At 43.5% G+C, this 19,181-nt stretch overlaps 1 protein-coding gene across 1 annotated transcript; it reads right to left on the bottom strand.

The window, feature by feature from the left end:
- Nucleotides 1-376: 376 nt before the first annotated feature.
- Nucleotides 377-18,803, bottom strand: LOC126419047 (cuticle protein 19-like). Its single transcript, XM_050086119.1, has 3 exons — nt 18,620-18,803; nt 8,631-8,804; nt 377-1,011 (listed from the first exon to the last, which is right to left on the bottom strand). Exons 2-3 carry the CDS (start codon nt 8,802-8,804, stop codon nt 766-768), a joined length of 420 nt encoding a protein of 139 aa, XP_049942076.1. The 5' UTR covers nt 18,620-18,803; the 3' UTR covers nt 377-765.
- Between the last annotated feature and the right edge of the window lie 378 nt (nt 18,804-19,181).

The raw sequence follows: 19,181 nt of genomic DNA, 5'->3' as shown, positions 1-19,181 counted from the left end.
ACGTTTAGCCTGACGACCACCTTGGTGCTACTTGATAGCAGGCAGGCCCTGCGCCGGTACCAGGTTTCGCCGTCTCCCCTCTCTCATCATCATACAACACAAACATTATAGCATAGTGCATACACCTATTAAAGTCACCTAAATCAACCAATATATGTACACACAGCTCCCACACTTAGAAAGCAGCCGTACTGCGGGAGGGAGAGAAAAGCGTTTCCAATTTGTTGGGTGAAGCCACAGGTTGGAGTCTCCCTCCCGCTCATCCATGGCATACGACAACGAGTCAGTCAATTGCTATGGGGGTGTTTGACACAGCTATAAACACAATGTAACACTGGCTATTTTAGTCAACGAACAATTTTATTTCATGTCGCATTCTCCAAAATTTGAAAAAGATAAAACAACAATATTTACATAACCTATTCTGTATGTCAAGAACATAACACGTTGGCTGAAAAAATGTACAGCAAAATCTGTCTCTAGAGACGCTGTTTGCAATGGAAATTGGTAATCAATTCAGCCCACCGAAACAACCTGTGTTGTGCGTAATTCTCTGTAGTAGTTGAACCTCTCTGTAAGTGCGGTATTCTACCAGAATGAAAAACTGCAGAAGATGTCTGCCAGGAGCAGCATACTTTTTCATTTCGAAGTGAAAGAAAGACAAGTGGAGCGACTAGGGATGTAGTCAGATCTCTGTCGCAAGTAGTAGGACTGGCAGCGCACTGCAGCTGCCCTCAGGTGGCCCTCGGCCCCAGTGGGCGCGCGCTATACGTGGTGGTGGTCGAGCAGCTCGTGGTGCTTGTCGTGGTGGAGGGGCTCGGTGCGGCGCACGACCGCGTTGAAGCCGGAGTGCTTGTCGGCGGTGTAGTCGACGGTGCGGATGGCGCCGTCCGGCTCCACGAGCGTGTAGTGGCCGTGCACCTTGTCGCCGTCGCGCTCCTCGTGCGCCGACTTGATGTCGCCCGTGTGGAGGTCGTTCACGCCGTACTTGTACGAGTACTTGGGGTACGCCTGCGGGCAGAAAGAGCGCGCGACTCGATCAAGCAGCACTCGGTATGATGACGAATCGTGTGGTAGGCAGAAACTCCACCAATATGGATAACAAATGGTTCAGATGGCTCTGAGCACTATGGGACTTGACATCTGAGGTCATCAGTCCCCTAGAACTTAGAACTACTTAAACCTAACTAACCTAAGGACATCACACACATCCATGCCCGAGGCAGGATTCCAACCTGCGACCGTGGTGGTCGCGCGGTTCCACACTGTAGCGCCTAGAACCGCCCGGCCACTCCGGCTGGTAATACGGTAACAAATCAGTCCACTAGTCGCTATAAGGTCATAGGACAGGGTGACACAGAAAAACGGGAACTTTTGAATTACACAGTCGCAGCTATGTACAGTTGACAGTACTGCGGAACAGGGACCTTGAGGTGTAAATGCCGCGCGAGATTAGCCGAGCGCTCTAAGGCGCTGCAGTCATGGACTGTGCGGCTGGTCCCGGCGGAGGTTCGAGTCCTGCCTAGGGCATGGGTGTGTGTGTTTGTCCTTAGGATAATTTAGATTAAGTAGTCTATAAGCTTAGGGACTGATGACCTTAGCAGTTAAGTCCCACAAGATTTCACACACATTTGAACATTTGAGGTGTAAAAAGTGTCGCCATTTAGTAATCATGGATCAGTGGAATGGCCAACAGTGTACGTTTGCAATAAAAAATTTTCTTGAAAGCAGAGATTGTGCGGAAAGTGGGCAACACTCAGTAATGGAGTTTGCATGCCCTGTCTGGGGATACGCGGCGAAGCAGCACCTGGACAAACTCCAGAGGCTGCAGAACCGCGCCGTCAGGACGGCACTGCATCTACTCCTCGGCTTCCCCGCCGATGATCTGCACGCCGCTGCTGAAATTCCACCCCTGAAAGAGCGTTTCCAAGATCTGGCAAGGGCCTTCTATGAAAGCTCTTCCAGATCAGGAAACGTCCTCATCCACTCCAGCGATAAGCACAAACGCCAAATGACGATCTTCGACGACTATGTCGAAGAGAAAATCCCTATATCCAATTCCTAATCCTCCTCCCACCCCCATAATACTAATCATCTCGTCAACCTCAGGCAAGTACTAGACACACACAGAACATTCATCACATCACCCAGACATCCAAAAACTACAGAAATAACCGTACACACAAGTACACAGTGGAGTAAAAGCCGTAAGGCTACAAACTGCCTCACACACTTCACCAAAAAGGGGAAAGTATTAGATGAGAGTCAGTGAAGGCATCACTCATTTCACAAGAGTTCCCGCGTGCAGGTCATTTTAACGTCACACGCGATACCGAATACAGCAGGAACTCCTATCGATCTTCTCAGGCGTTTGAGGTGGGCTGCTAGGGGCTCACCATATTGGATTTCGTATCTTAGCTCAGGTGCTATGAAACTAAGCCGTTTCAATGCAACGACACTTAGATGATTTATGAAAACACATCGTTCACTGTACGATCCTTATAGTTAAACGTCATATAATGACATCGGCAGTTACAGCTTCCACCAGATTTAAGTCACAGCATATAGTCTAAAATACCGGCACCTCCAGGTCATCGTGATGTAGTAGTTAAAGTCGTGCACTTATGAAAATATTGCAGTGAAAACTAGCTGGTTTGCGTCCAGCTGTTTCCAGGTCTTCTTCTTCTTCTTCTTCTTCTTTTTTTTTTTGACGGTCGCTTTTTAGAAAGGTTCTATGAGTCTCTTATTAATTTAATGTTATATCCATTATTCATATGGGAGTGCTCTCTCTGGCGTGAGTTGTCATTGTGAATAATTAACAAGTTAAGCATCAAACACATAAATGCGACTAAATGTTCGAAACAAGTTGATCATCTGCTAAGATAAACTACTACTCAGAATAGAAAGCGTAGAAAAGAGTGGTACATTTGCACTATAATTAAAAGGTAATTCAGTGTCAGACATATATAAAGTACAAAATATAATTCACGAGCTAGGTTTTTTAGGATACTTCTGTGCCAAACAATTATGTCTTCAAAACGTCCATCTTTAATCATCAACACGACGTTTTTCCTTATTTTGTAACAACAAATTGTAACAATACTAATGCATTTTCGAGAGATCCTTAATGTGATGGTGTTTTCAAACAGCATTTATTCATAGAACATGCGTTGCATGATTTGTCTCTTTAAATCGGCTGCTGGAATGGCTATCCACCGTCTTTAATTACAGACCAACTCCTCAAACCAGTCTTCAGAGTTTTTGTGAGTAAACTTTTTGCTGTTAAGACGCCTTAATAAACAATATTGAAAACATACGAGTTCTGTCTAAAAAGTATCCGACCTTTGATTTTCCCGCGCAAAATAGAGAGGATAGCGTGGTGTCTCAGTACAGAGTAAAGGAACTGACTTTTATTGCGTAAGCGTGAATTTTGTCCCCGCCTTCCAGCGCGTCAGTCGCTGCCTGTCAGTCGCCGAGTCAGGTGGTACACAATGTGTTCGTCTGATTACTGATTCTCTCAAGATGACTGAACATGTTGAGCAAAGATACTGCATCAAATTTTGTCTAAAGCTTGGTGATTATCAATGCGAAACAATTCCTAAGATTCAGCAGGTGTTTGGCGAAGATGCAATGGGTGTACCACAAATTAAGGAGTGGTTCAACCGATTCAAAAATGGCCGCACATCAGCGGAGAGTGACCAGCGTTCTGGCAGGACCCAAACTTCTCGGAGTGCAGCTGTTGTTGAGAGGGTGCAAAAGCTGGTGATGGGAGATCACCGTTTGGCCGTGCTGGAGATTACCCAAGAGGTTGGATTAAGTAAAATTCTGCACATGCAGTTTTGCGTGAAGATTTGAACATGCACCGAGAGGCCACGAAAATCCTGCCCAAGTTGTTGTCGTCGGAACAAAAAGACTCCGTTGTGACGTTGCACAGGACCTTCTGGACACCACCAACACTGATCCTGGGTTTCTGAACACTGTTATAACTGGGGTGTACAGGCACGACCCAGAAATAAAAAAGTCGTCGGAATGGAAGCATCCCTGGTCTCCAAGGCCGAAGAAATCGCGGCAGATGTGAAGCAAAATCAAGGTGATGCTCACTGCCTTCTTTGATGTCCCTGTAATTGTGCATCTCGAATACGCACCAGAAGGACAAACAGTGACAAAGAAGTACTATCAAGATGTTCTCCGGCGACTCCGTGACGCAGTTCGGCGAAAAAGACCAGACATGTGGACGACGAAATAGTGGTAACTGCATCACGACAACGGACGTTGTCCCACTTGATCCAAAATTTCTTGGACAAACATGGAATTACAGCCGTTCGCCAACCTCCCTACTCTCCAGACATAGCTCCTTGCGACTTCTGGTTGTTTCCAAAATTGAAGACGCCACTGAAAGGACCCCATTTTGAGAGTGGAGAAGAGATAATGCGTAACTCGACGACGTAGCTGAGCAACATTCCAAAAGAAGACTTGCAGAGGTGTTTCCGGCAGTGGAGGGACTGGAGGGCTAAGTGTGTGCAAGCACAAGGGGCCTGCTTTGAGGGGGATTAGGGTTCCAACCCTGTCAGGTACTCGAAATATTTTTTCTGGCCAAAGGTCGGATACTTTTTAGACAGGCCTCGTACAGTTCGTTGAATGGATTCAGCGCTGCAGTGCTGGCTGTTTGTGAATCAGCAAGTCGCCTCACGGTCGGAGATGAGGGTGAATTAGGAAAAATAGTACAATTTTTTTAATAACTTTCGGAATTAATTCTTGAAAACGCTGTAAGTTCTTCCTTACCCACAACCCAGTTTACATGAATGCGGTACTTTACTCGTTTGTAAACGACTTAACTTTGAGGTTAACGTGTAAGTTGACCACGATATTATCGCACCTGGGAGTGATGGCGCTACGGTCAGCTTATCACTAGTTTTTATCGTGAGATTTCATGAGGACACGCTGAAACACTTGACAGCACATGCTCAACTCTCTTGAAATACACTCCTGGAAATGGAAAAAAGAACACATTGACACCGGTGTGTCAGACCCACCATACTTGCTCCGGACACTGAGAGAGGGCTGTACAAGCAATGATCACACGCACGGCACAGCGGACACACCAGGAACCGCGGTGTTGGCCGTCGAATGGCGCTAGCTGCGCAGCATTTGTGCACCGCCGCCGTCAGTGTCAGCCAGTTTGCCGTGGCATACGGAGCTCCATCGCAGTCTTTAACACTGGTAGCAAGCCGCAACAGCGTGGACATGAACCGTATGTGCAGTTGACGGACTTTGAGCGAGGGCGTATAGTGGGCATGCGGGAGGCCGGGTGGACGTACCGCCGAATTGCTCAACACGTGGGGCGTGAGGTCTCCACAGTACATCGATGTTGTCGCCAGTGGTCGGCGGAAGGTGCACGTGCCCGTCGACCAGGGACCGGACCGCAGCGACGCACGGATGCACGCCAAGACCGTAGGATCCTACGCAGTGCCGTAGGGGACCGCACCGCCACTTCCCAGCAAATTAGGGACACTGTTGCTCCTGGGGTATCGGCGAGGACCATTCGCAACCGTCTCCATGAAGCTGGGCTACGGTCCCGCACACCGTTAGGCCGTCTTCCGCTCACGCCCCAACATCGTGCAGCCCGCCTCCAGTGGTGTCGCGACAGGCGTGAATGGAGGGACGAATGGAGACGTGTCGTCTTCAGCGATGAGAGTCGCTTCTGCCTTGGTGCCAATGATGGTCGTATGCGTGTTTGGCACCGTGCAGGTGAGCGCCACAATCAGGACTGCATACGACCGAGGCACACAGGGCCAACACCCGGCATCATGGTGTGGGGAGCGATCTCCTACACTGGCCGTACACCACTGGTGATCGTCGAGGGGACACTGAATAGTGCACGGTACATCCAAACCGTCATCGAACCCATCGTTCTACCATTCCTAGACCGGCAAGGGAACTTACTGTTCCAACAGGACAATGCACGTCCGCATGTATCCCGTGCCACCCAACGTGCTCTAGAAGGTGTAAGTCAACTACCCTGGCCAGCAAGATCTCCGGATCTGTCCCCCATTGAGCATGTTTGGGACTGGATGAAGCGTCGTCTCACGCGGTCTGCACGTCCAGCACGAACGCTGGTCCAACTGAGGCGCCAGGTGGAAATGGCATGGCAAGTCGTTCCACAGGACTACATCCAGCATCTCTACGATCGTCTCCATGGGAGAATAACAGCCTGCATTGCTGCGAAAGGTGGATATACACTGTACTAGTGCCGACATTGTGCATGCTCTGTTGCCTGTGTCTAAGTGCCTGTGGTTCTGTCAGTGTGATCATGTGATGTATCTGACCCCAGGAATGTGTAAATAAAGTTTCCCCTTCCTGGGACAATGAATTCACGGTGTTCTTATTTCAATTTCCAGGAGTGTAATTCACGATGCTATGCGTTTCCCTGAGCCACCACTGTACTTCTTAACTGTAGTAACGTCACCGCGAGTTTCCGGTAACAGCCAAGGCAAGCCAATTGCAATATCATCGTGATGCTGGTTGCAGTCATGAGGTGTGTTTTAGGTCTGGTTCCACCTTTTCGTATGAATAGTAAGAAATTTTTACACAGTCTTCGTCTATGTATTACAGTCAGGCTCCACCTTTTGGTGTGGAGTGCCTTCACTCGAAATAGTGGGATCTGACTATAAACGTTATTCTAGATTGTGTTACAATATTTTACTGTTGTTTAGACAATACACAGGATGCCACAGGAGGAATGATCAATATTCAGCGATATAACAGGATCACTCATTCGCCGTAAATAACTTCATATGGACATATACCTTATTCTGAACGGTTTCCGAGATAGCGCATATTTAATATACATTTGTTTTTGGGCTAGTGGCGTTTTCGTTTGTGTCTTGCACACCCAACCTTTTTGTTATTTTGTTCTAACGCAACATACCTCGTTGCTTTCAAACTATTTGCTCGGAATGTCTTTCTGCCATTAAACTATCCCGTTGAAGGCACAGTCGTCAGCGTTGTGTTGTGAGTGTAGTAGTACGAGGGACTGAGAGTCTATCAGAGACAAACGTCGGTTAACAGTTTTGATTCCATTTTTATAAATTTCCAGAATGCTTGCGACACCGTTCCTCACAAGCGCTTTCTAATCAGATAGCGTGCTATGGTGTATCGCCTCAGTTACTTAGACAGAAATGATCATTATGATAAAATAAGAGAAATCAGAGCTCGCAGAGAAAGACCTAAGTGCTCGTTATTCCCTCGCACCGTTCGAAAATGAAACGATAAAGTGTAGAGGGTGGTTAGATGACCCCTCTGGCCAGCACTAAATTGTGAATTGCAGAGTAATAATTTATATGTAGATGAAGATGTAGAACTGTGTTTGTACACGTGCTGGTTAAAATACCACAGGTCAACACTAATGAAGAATATGCAGACATGGTGTTTGTTTACGGCTGACAGATGGAAGTGCTCCTGCTGCTACGGAAGAACACCGTCAGCGCTTTCCGAGATGTACTGGGGTTTTCAGCAGATTGTGGGAAACAGGTTTTCTTCCAACCCCGCTTTTTTCTTCAGAGCGTATAGTTCAACAATCTGTGTAAGAACAGCGTAGTCCTACTATCAGCATACGGCGATTTTATGAAATCAGTGTCCCACAGTGTGTCAAGAATACGTATTTTTCAATTGTTGCTGTGTACAACGCATGTAGTGATGTTTATTAACTGTTGTGTACATGTGTAAACCTGACAATGGAACGAATAACACAGAAAACAAATGTTCTGTCTCGGAAATCATTTGAGGTTGGACACACGTCTATATGAAGTTATTTGCTTCAAATGATCGTTCGTGAATATTATCCGTTTCTCCTGGGACACCCTGTATTTTGCCATAGCCAGTAGTCATCTAGGACAGTTGTATGCCGTTATGAATGATTTTAAGACTCGTGAACATGATGTGAAGATCGAAACCAGAATTATTTATGAGTCACGCGAGATGGTTGAAATATGGCGTTTTTTAAATACCCGCTGTGGCACACCAGCTGGATAAAATGAATAGTAAATATTTCACTTGCGCTAGTTATGGAACCCTTATAACTTTCCGTTAAGATTAAGAAGTGGACAGACACGTAAATTCCAAAATACTGTCGTACAGTTCTTAGTTTTTAGAAAACACATAAATGTGGACTGCTGAGAAGAGTATAGTGAAAATGAATGAATGAATGAGTGAATGAATAGATACATCAGTTGTGTGTGAAAGATGTCGTGCTTATAAGCTACAAAGTGGCACATGAAATGGAAGAAAGATTAACGTTTAACATCCCATCGACGACAAGGCCATTAAGTTCGGAGCACAAGCTAGGATTGAGGTCGATGGGAAAGAAAATCGACTGTGCCGTTTCAAATGGCAGTGATTTAGGTATATTACGAAAAACCTAAACCTGGATTCGCGGACGGGGATATGAATCGCTTTTCTCCCGAATAGACATCCGGAATCTTACCACTACAACAACTGGTCAATAATCCATTTGTGGCTAAGTTAATTATAATTAAATTACTTCGATTTCTATGAAACGTGTCTGTTCTCCATTGTTTCTGCTGTACGTCATCCCAATTGGAATCACATACCGCTCAAGTTATCGTACTCACGTAATAGTCGTACTCCTGGTGATGACTTTGGTGTCCCTCCTGCTGGAGATTCTCGAGTCCGCCGTAGCCGATTTCCTCGCCACTGTAGCCGCCGTCGTGTCCCGGGAATGGGGCTCCAGACGTCATAGAATAGCTTCCAAACAGGCACAATGCAGCGAGAATCAGCCACGTCATCTGTCGGCATACATATCTTGTTACGTTCACTTCGGTACACAGTTTTATCATACAATGAGATTTTTCATTATATTTATTCTGGGCTGGTATTAATTATCGCCGTCACCATTGGATGTAGACACAAAGGAAGTGTCTCCTGTTTACCGGCTAGATGCGCCGACCTTTACGCTATCTAGTCACAGTGGTCACCGCAACAGCATGGATTTCCCTACTGCTATCCCTGCTCATTAGCCTCTTTACCCGCGGCATCTCGCTTATTCCTGTAAGAGCTCGAGCTTGGTGTACATCTGCACTGAAGCGATCCTTGGACACCACTTATACACCATTGGATGTGTTGCGATGTTCTTCAGTCCGGAACCGCGCTGCTGCTACTGTCGCAGGCTCGAATCCTGCCTCGGGCCTGGATGTGTGTGCTGTCCTTAGGTTAGTTAAGTTTAAATAGTTCTAAGTATAGGGGACTGATAACCTCAGATGTTAAGTACCATAGTGCTTAGAGCCATTTGAACCATTTGTTGCGATATTGCCGTAAGTTACTCTATTGCTTGTCTTCGTCGCACAACATTAAATATCTAAACGGCCGATTCTTCTGGCCAGATGTTATCGGCTCACATCTGAAGAACCATGTGTGAAGAAAAATCAGTCATTTAGTTCCAGTCGTCAGTAGCAGCAGCTAGTGAGTTGTCATTCCCATGACATCACATACCTACGACGCAATACTACCAACTAAGCTATATTACCCGATGTAGAACAGATTAGCTTATGTTTCTGTACTCCATATGAAAATGAAACGCCAGTCGCAATAGGTAATACGAACTTACTGGATTGTGGAGTAATACCTACTCTACTGCCTCATGGGAGGACTTAGAACACACAACTTCAGAGGGAACTATATTTTCTCGTTGATGCTGTACTCAAAGTGTAGAATCCATAACTATTTTCTGATGTAAATTTATGTAATTTTAGCTATTTAGTTGTTGACAGAAAAAGTTACTACAGTAAAGATAGTATCAAATTGCTGACAAGAGTCCGTCGCCTAGCGCTTGTTTTTAGCGTCGCGAGAGTTTCTCGTTCGCTATAGCAATCTCTCTGATCTGGATGTTCAAATGAGCAGGACGTAAAATTCTACTTCTCCCGTAATAACACGTATTAAGGTACTAATATATGTGCCGAGCTATCAGCTCAGGGATCACATCTTTCATGTACTATGACATATTTACCAAATGGCAAATTGCGTAACGTAAAAAGTAGCTGTCTTGAGTACTTACTTGCAGTAAGCCTTTGTTCGTTCATTGTTAATCATAAAATATTTGTGTGTCTTTCCATGATAGAAATAATATTTTCAGTGACATCTTGCAGTATTATGGTACCAAGCTACGGCGTGAGAGTAAGTAAACCGTGCACGCATATTTCGCTGAATAGAATTCCTGCGAAACACAGTTCAAGTATAAGTTCTCTTAATAATTGAAATACCCTATTGAAGAGCACTTTTGAACTTGTTAGCTTGCTTTAACAGCTTCTTCTTTTTCCAAAATATCTTCATGAATTTGCTGTGTTGTCTCCTACGTTCCTTTCTATACGGTTTTCCAGCTTTGTTTTTCTTTCTCTGCGAATGACTGTTTTGCAACTAGGATTCCAAAGGCTTTGCGTTCTCGGACGGTATCTCATGTGGCATTCATTTCTCGTAAGTCCTGCTTAACTTCTTCTAACCAAGTTTTATTTTACCTTTTGTGAATTTAATATTTTTATAAATGGCTCTGAGCACTATGGGACTCAACTGCTGAGGTCATTAGTCCGCTAGAACTTAGAACTAGTTAAACCTAACTAACCTAAGGACATCACAAACATCCATGCCCGAGGCAAGATTCGAACCTGCGACCGTAGCGGTCTCGCGGTTCCAGACTGCAGCGCCTTTAACCGCACGGCCACTACGGCCGGCTTAATATTTTTATACATTTTATTATCATTTATTACTGTAATATTATTATACCCCTGCTTTACACCTTTACGGAACACTACCAAAGACTATTGTCAACTTCTGTACATTATAGTACATTTGCATTTACTGAAGGTTAGCCGAAAATCGCTGCGTCATTCTACTTTTTAGTTACCTGAAAAGTATGCATATGTAACAACATATACTGACATAATCTTATCTGTGAAAAATCTTTATACTACAGCTGAACTTCTACTTCCAGAATCATAATAAACCTACTCGGTACCACAACAGATTTTTCACGTGAATCGTAAAAACGGTTCATGCAATTTTGCTATTGCCGTAAAACGGAAAATAGGTTTTCAACACGAAAATACCAATTACAGAAATATCATTAATAATGAGATGAAATGTTACTTTGTGCCTGAAAATTTGGTGCAAATTATTTGGGAACAGCCACTATTGTCATTTAATCTTCTTAAGGAGTAACTAGTTTCGATAGTTCTTGTCCCATACTTGTATGTCACAGGGATTTTCAGTCTAAAGCTTAAAGGGCACCTCTGCACAGAACTAAGCACAGCACGTGAAAAATCAGAGTGCCAATTCATGAGAAACGGTAAACGTCATGTACGTCAGCGTAGCAAAGTAGTTGACAGACGCGTTCTCCAATCAGAAGTTGACCATTACGAAGACGATGCTACTCTCTGACATTGTAAATTAAATGTTTAACATTACAATCATCTGTACATCGTTACCATCAAGAAGAGCCGTTGAATCATCAATTAATCCTCTGAATTGACAATCTAAAAGCACATGTTTGAAATCCTAGTCCATCCGTCCTGATGTAAGATTCCTATGAATTATGTAATTCAACCATGGTGAATATTGGAGAGGCTCATTCAGATAGAGATTACCTATTTATCCTAGGCTTCTGATTCATCTTTAGTCAAAGCGTTGTAGACTAGAATCTAAATTCTTTCTTCACGTTTCAAGGACGGTGGAAAGAAAGTGTAAGTTCCGACGACGATGAGATCGTTGAATATGGAGCAGAAGCTCATATTAGAGAATAATGGGAAGGAAATCGGCCGTGTCCTCTTGAAACCAAACATTCCGAGATTTTCCTTCGTCGTTTTATGAAGACTATGCAAAACATAAATCAGAACGGTTGGATGGAAATTTGAATCAGTCTTGTCCTAGTCTATCCTGTGTACTATTCAATGCATCACTTTACTCGTTACTCCATCACACATATAACCACTACAGAATGCCAAAGAGTCTCAGTATGAATGAGTATACGCCAAAAACGCGATTGATTGGAGGCAACAATTTTCATCTATAATTAATACAATTTCGACGTACATTTAGCACTGTGTATAGCTCACATCCATTTGTCATGATAATATCGTGCCGTATGTATGGCATAATGAATGTGGAATCCAAAGAAGATGGTGAAACACTGGTTTAGGTCACCAAATGGTTTTAACAGTCTTATACAGAAGACTCAACAATGGCAGACCAATGAAATTTCAGATATTTTTACGTGAGAAGGTCAGTTTAAAGGAAAGAAAGACTGGAAAGGAAACGGTACTGCACATATAGAACGCTTTGATGTACACTTTAAGGCTCTGGATCTGTGTTGTGGCATCATATATTTATATGTCTGTTCCTGACACTCATACTTGAGATGAGTGTAGTTTTCGAAACCGACTTTAAAACGGTTAGAGCTATGCTAACACCACTCTCTTCCGCCATTAAATATGAACACCAAAAAGCCGCATTCAACGACTGTCACACGGCAGTCCGACTCCTTTACAAAGACAAATCTACGATTCAATGGCTCCTTAGTACAAAGAGTAGACAAATCTGCGAACCTTGGAACGTGTCTTTGTTCAGACTGGAGGTCAATACGGAGACAAAATGTCACCCGCAACGCATTCATTAAAATTACGAAAATTCTCACACTTACGGACTTACACCTAAAGCTTAGAGTTAGATTTCGATTTGTATGATGCCGTATTTTTATACGATTCTGAAAGATGGACACTAAATGTAACAACGGCGAGGAAGATCGAGGGCTTGAAATATGGATTTCTGGAAAAATGCTTAAAATACTTAGGACAGCAAGAGCAACTTACAACGAATTATTGCGAAGAATATACAAACAACGTTTAAAACAACAAAAAAACTATATATCTAGGGCCCGTCTTGTGGAAAACCGATTATATGCGTCTACATTTGGTAACGGGAGGGAAGGTTGAAGAAAGAGGAGAAGAAGACGAAGAAAAATAGCTCGGTTGTATAACACACAGCAGTGGACAGGATTATCAATCGCAGATCAACTAGTACTCGTACATGCTGTCGTCCGTAGAATAAAGATGCATCGTGTTGTCAGCATCCATTAACGGGTAAGCAAAAGACGAAGAAGAGGAAGAAAGGCCTCATCAGCTACAGGCAGTTAACAACGAACAGAAAAGCTGCCTATATGAGTAAATTACAGTTAGAGATATTGTAAAATGTAAACTTTCAAGGCCGGAATTGTCACAATTACTAAAATATTCCGGGCAATTATGCCGTGGTCGAAGGGATTTCACTTAAGAATCCGACGTTTCGTCCCCATCTGCAGAGACCATTTTCAAGGGGGATCGTAGCTTAATTGAAATTCCGACTCATACCCTGGCTCGCTACTGCAAGGGTGTGAATCCGACGTTCAACTAAGTTACGATTCCACTTGAAAATGTCCTCCGCAGATGGGGACGAAACGTCGGGTTCTAAAGTGAAATCCCTTCGACCACGGCTTAACAGCCCGGAATATTTTATTAATTATGAGTTAGAGAAATGCAGTCTGGCGGAAGGTGACGGAATTGCCCTTATACTCCGCTTGAAATAATCTCCTTTGTGCTAACAATGTCTGCATTTTAACTTGCAATTGTAAGTCCTTTGGCTGCATTTGAATATCAAGTAACAATTATTCACTGTCCAGTGTCCAATAGATATGGTAAATATATTTGCTACTGGTGGATAACTGTTTCGAAGGTAGTAAATCACGCATATAGGTAGCGAACGGACTTCATTTTACGCCTTTTAACAACAAGGTATGGACTTGTGAACTGGTGAATATCATAAATAAATGCAAGTTCTCACGCTTTCTTCTCCACAATATACACTTTTTTTAATACCCGTATACACAGACAGTATTTATCGACCTACTTTTTTAATCCAATAACTTACAACAGAGTATGTTCAAATGTGCTCGTACAGCGGAAGAAATAGGTCGTTAAGTTAAGAGTCGTGGAGGCGAGTCAGAACCACATCGAATCTGTCTGGTGTACAGTGGTTAGGGGTATTGGTCAGGTATGGCTCGTTTTCTTGGAGGTTAAATGACAGAATCTGCATACAAAAGTCAGCAGTTCGATCCCTGGACACTCCTAGAATATTTAACAGTCACCTACCACTTCTTTCACCTCTGGAAATGTTACTGTTACACATTCAGAGTTGTTCTGAATCCACGATATATTTTAGATGTCTCTACCACCAACCGGCTCAGTTTCAAAGGTCGGAAGAACGCCAAAATCTACCTCCTCAAATAGGACCATGCCTTTATACTGGCCGCGGTGAATTTTGTTTATAGGTAGTTTCTAGCAGCCGTCTGAACGAGTATCGTATTAATTCTAAATCTCCGCCTCCAACTGCACACAAATAGTGGGAAAAGGAAAAAGAATAATGAACAGAGATTAACAAGTACTGCAACTGCAGACTTAACCACTTGTTTCAGTTTAGAGACGTGCGACAGGAATATCATTTGGCTTTAGAAGTAATGTAACAATAAATTAGCGTACAGTGTCTGTAACTGATGCTGCTAATGAGATATGAGATAACTAGGTTTAATACTGTTGATGTAAGAAGATTAATCATCACTATTTGTATAGAAAGGAGACATGGCGCAGAACTGTTTGCTAATCACCAGAGAGTGCATCTAACACTCTGCATTAAATCTAAAGCTTCTTTGTGCCTTGTGGATATACAGTATGTGACAATGCCGATGATGTCAACATTGGCGGCCTCACTGATGTTCTGGATGATCACACAATGACAACAGATTTCACTTTTTCGTCATCATTATCATAATCACAACACGACCCTGCACAAGCACTTATCAGTGGTCCACATTAAAATAAGCTGCCAAATGAATGTGTATATGTACCTGGGAGGATAACTATGAATGTTATAGCTACTTATTGTATATTCTGGCATACGCGGCAGTAATTTACCAAATACAGCAACGTGTGTAAAGTAGATTATTCTTAGTGCTCCGTTTTCTACTTGTCTTCAGTATATCAATAGCTCCAACTATTTTAACCAGACTCTTCCTCCACACAATGCAGTGCTGATCACCAGATATAGGCGTGCTTGATACTTCAGAATAGGTCGAAGGAAGACATTTCCACTTGTATTTCACCCGTGGCAGCCATACAAACATTGACGCAAGAGATCACTATAGAGTACAGGATTTACTACTAGTTATCATGAAAGTCAGGTTAAAATGTGGGCTACAGCCGTGGGAATAATGCTAAGAAAGAACAAGAAGGGAAACAGCAGACTGCATTTATTTACTTTTGCCACCGACACAAGAAACTAGCATCTCACTATAATTAATATCGTGTTTGATCCTCACAGATTCTCATGACAATAAGTTAATAGAGTGTGCACTGCAAAGTGTGGTCTGTCTGCATAAAACACGGAGGGTAAAAGAGCGTAATAGTACGCTGGCTGATAAGAGTGCAGAGGGTAGCTTCATATAGTTGGCAATATTGCCAATGGGGTTCGAATGTGATGTTTTAGTGTGTGTACAACGAGAAGGAGAAGCCGTGAAGTGAACGTCCTCCTCATTTCGTTTGGAAGACACAAAGTAAAATATATTTTTACATTCTATGTAAGTTTTTGAACCAAAAACCACAGTTATTAGGAATGAATTGTCGAAACATAATATTTTTAGCTGACTATCAGGATAAAATACACTTACATTGCAACAAAATAATACGTCGGATCTCTCTCTCTGAATCTTGCTGGCACCGATGTGCGATTGTCTAAAAACTACCCAAGAGGCCAAGCGTATGCAACTGCGAAAAATCCTAATGGTGTTCCAGGCAGAATCTTATGAGCGGGAGAATAAACTGAATCTGAATCTTCCGACCAAAGAGACAAATGGATCAATCGAATACAGTCGAGTCTTTCGTAAAAGAAGAGTTCGAATACCGCTAGACCTATTGTACTAGTTCACACAATTGTTTCTCCTTCTTGGCAAGGCAAAAAAGGGAAAGTTCAAAAGAGCAGAAGACCTAACCGAAAGTCACAAACTGTACACCTTTCTCATTAAAAAAAACGTTTAGAAGAAAAAGATAAAAAACAGGAGCTGCAGGACGCAAAATTGGAAACCTCAGCAGAAGGAACTCTAAAAGGCGCTAAAAGGCGAAATCAGATAATAAAAGCATTAGCAAGGGGAAAAAAGAAAAGGAAGTGTGAAGAATCTGATGCAAGTTGACAATGTTGATCGAACACTTTACTGAAGATAGGCACGAAACATCAGAAATGAAGATGAAGAGAACGAATTTAACACTTGCTCAGGACTGGGAACTCACTGTATGACTGGATACGGTGCAGCATTTATGCAAGGAGTCGTGGCATGAAGAATGCTTCGCTTATGACGGCAGCGACCCACTTTTATCTGGCAGACACTCGTGCGTATTGAAACAACGTTGTTATACATGAACATAAAACATGTTAGATAATAAATTAACACTCGTAGTTGGTGCACCGAACATAGCCAGTCACGCGGCGCCTCCCGCCGGAACTCGAGTCCTCCCTCGGGCATGGGTGTGTGTGTGTTTGTGTTGTTCTTAGCATAAGTTAGTTTAAGTAGTGTGTAAGTCTAGGGACAGATGACCTCAGCAGTTTGGTCCCTTAGGAATTCACACACATTTGAACATTTGAACACCGTCAGTCTGATTTTTAGGCGTCTTGTCACTGGTGTAGACAAATAGTGTGCTGGTCTGCAGTTTCCACCTCAGAATATACCGTACACAACTATTAAAATACGACCACACAAAGCAAAGATTATACACTTGCAGACAGGTGACGCACACGACATCCTCCGTAAAACCTCCTTTATAAAACCCACTTTAGACGATCTACTTTGATGTCTCACTTATTGAGTGCTCGAGACAAGTCAGCCTATTGCAGTGCCCCTAGTGTTTCTTTTCTGTACTGAGACTCGTTTGTGTGGTGTGGTCACCCTCGTCAGTCTCAAAATTTCTTGCGTTTTGAGAGCTCTCTGCTGTGCAGTTTAGCAAGTGAACGGTGAGGGTCGTGTTACGAGGGACTATCTCTTTTAAGGAAAGACTGAAATATAGCAAAAAAAGGTAGATATAAGCAATGATAATAGAGTTCAGTAATGACCAATCGAAATTCATAGTGGAAGTTCTTGTCAAAGTCCGTGTGGTAAATTCTCTACACTCCTGAGATGTGAAAGAATAGGGTAAGAGTTGCCCAAAATTTGAGAATAAATGCTTTCCTTTGCTCGAGAAAATGTATACTCGTGAACACAACAAACATTATTTAGAACGCAGTAAATGGCACGTTTTTACTCTATCCTTTGTGTCTTGTTTTCTTGAAAAGTGCGGAATGTCGTCGAAAATTATTTTCCTCGTCAAATAATTCGAAATTTTCACTGTTAAATAATTTTCTTTAAACCAGGATAATGTATTTGCGTTTTAATTTGTGCATAGTGAGGGCTTTTTTCTTTGAAAAACGTTAATACCTCTTTATTTTCAGATTTTTTCGTCTTTGTTGCAGAACATAGAACCAAGACCTCGTAGAATCTTTAAAATGTTTCACGAAAACAGAGGAAACAACAGAATAATGATTAACAAGAGACGAATGCACAAAATTCATTTCTGTAGGGTGTCTCACGAGAAACTGCAATATTCAGGAGTATGACAGGAATGATCATTCGAAGCAAAAAAGATTAGTAAACTTCGGCTCTAAAATGCATACCTTAAGGGCTACGAGCATTTCTTCACCTTAGATACCGTGAAAGAAATGTCTTCTACTGCAAGCTCTTTGCTTTCCACCTTTTGAGAGGTGGTAGTATGGACAAAAAAAAAAAAAAAAAAAAAAAAAAGTCCAGTAAACATGGGCTCTGCAGTGCATACCTTAAGAGCTACGAGCATTTGTTCATCTTTGCTACTGTGAAACACAATTCTACTATTGAAAAACTGTGTATAGCTCTTAAAATGTGCGCTTTGGAGACCATGCTTATTAGACTTTTTTTGTGCTTCGAATGATAGTTCCTGTCATACCCCTGAATACTGGCCATTCCTCGTGGGACCCCTGCATAACAGGAGCGAGCTCGGCCAGAATAGGTTAACTTCAGACGTCAGCAGACGCCCCCACAGCCACTTGTTTCTGCGCTTGCACAGTGTGCAGCACAGTTCGAAATTAGAACTTCACACTCTGCAACGGTTCATGGATCACTGTCCTCACAGACACATACGCGACGTGGTTGGCTTAAGTTTTACACGTGGGGCGAAAGGTGCACGGACTTCGAGTAGTCGTTTTGACCAGAGGGTCGTTCATCTAAACACGCGTAAGGTAAATGACGACTGCGGCCGCAAAACGACATTTGGCTACATAAATTTGCCAAATATTGAGGATGGCGGACCCCGTAGTAGTTTGGACAGACGTTAAGAAGAAGAGGTCTAAAGGGTTTTGAGCACGATCGGAATGCTGTGAATTTAGAGCAAGCGAACACCTAGCAAGCTAAGAAGTACACATTTTTCTCGCAGCCTCGTTACCTACTACGACTAACAGATCGTCTGCGACTCACCTTGAAAGTAGTGTGCTGGTGCTGTGTTCCCGGGAACCCTGTGAAGCTCTGTCTGCGGTAAAGTGTGTGTCTTTGGGAGGCGTGCGTCCCTATATAGCGGCGGCAGACGCCAGCCTCCGGGAGAGTGCGCCGGAGAAAGCGGCGGCTTCCTTCCCGTGCGGTAGCGAGCAGCGGCCAGGCACAGCCGCCGGTACGGAACGCGCCTGGCACGCACCGCAATCTGTACGCTCCGACGGGGACCCCGCGTTCCTTCCTGCGCCGGACACAGATAAGAGCTGCGCTGCGGGTCGCCTGGGTCGCACGCTTTTCCTCACCTCGAGACGTGACGGTACAACAGGGGATTTGCTGTTCTTTCTTCTCTTCTGACGGTCAAGGGTAGCGTGGTATCGATAGCAACGATGTCACGGCCTAAGTGCAAGTTAAGTCGGCACTACAATAGACACCGACGACAGCGCCCTCTAGCAGGCGCTGTTGAGTTCTACGAGCGCTACTGCAGATTCAGCCCATTTAATCAAGAGCAGACGGCCGGGACACTTCGCTTGCTATTGAGACTATGAGACTA

The sequence above is a fragment of the Schistocerca serialis genome, chromosome 9 (genome assembly GCF_023864345.2).
Source record: "Schistocerca serialis cubense isolate TAMUIC-IGC-003099 chromosome 9, iqSchSeri2.2, whole genome shotgun sequence".
NCBI lineage: Eukaryota > Metazoa > Arthropoda > Insecta > Orthoptera > Acrididae > Schistocerca > Schistocerca serialis.
Note: the sequence above shows the minus strand (reverse complement) of the source record. Positions and strands in the feature narration are given on the sequence as shown.

Coding starts and splice junctions, on each gene's coding strand:
- LOC126419047 (XM_050086119.1), bottom strand. CDS start 8,804: ATGACGTGGCTGATTCTCGCTGCATTGTGCCTGTTTGGAAGCTATTCT. Junction 1,012..8,630: donor ACCAGGAGTACGACTATTAC/GTGAGTACGATA, acceptor TTCTGCCCGCAG/GCGTACCCCAAGTACTCGTA.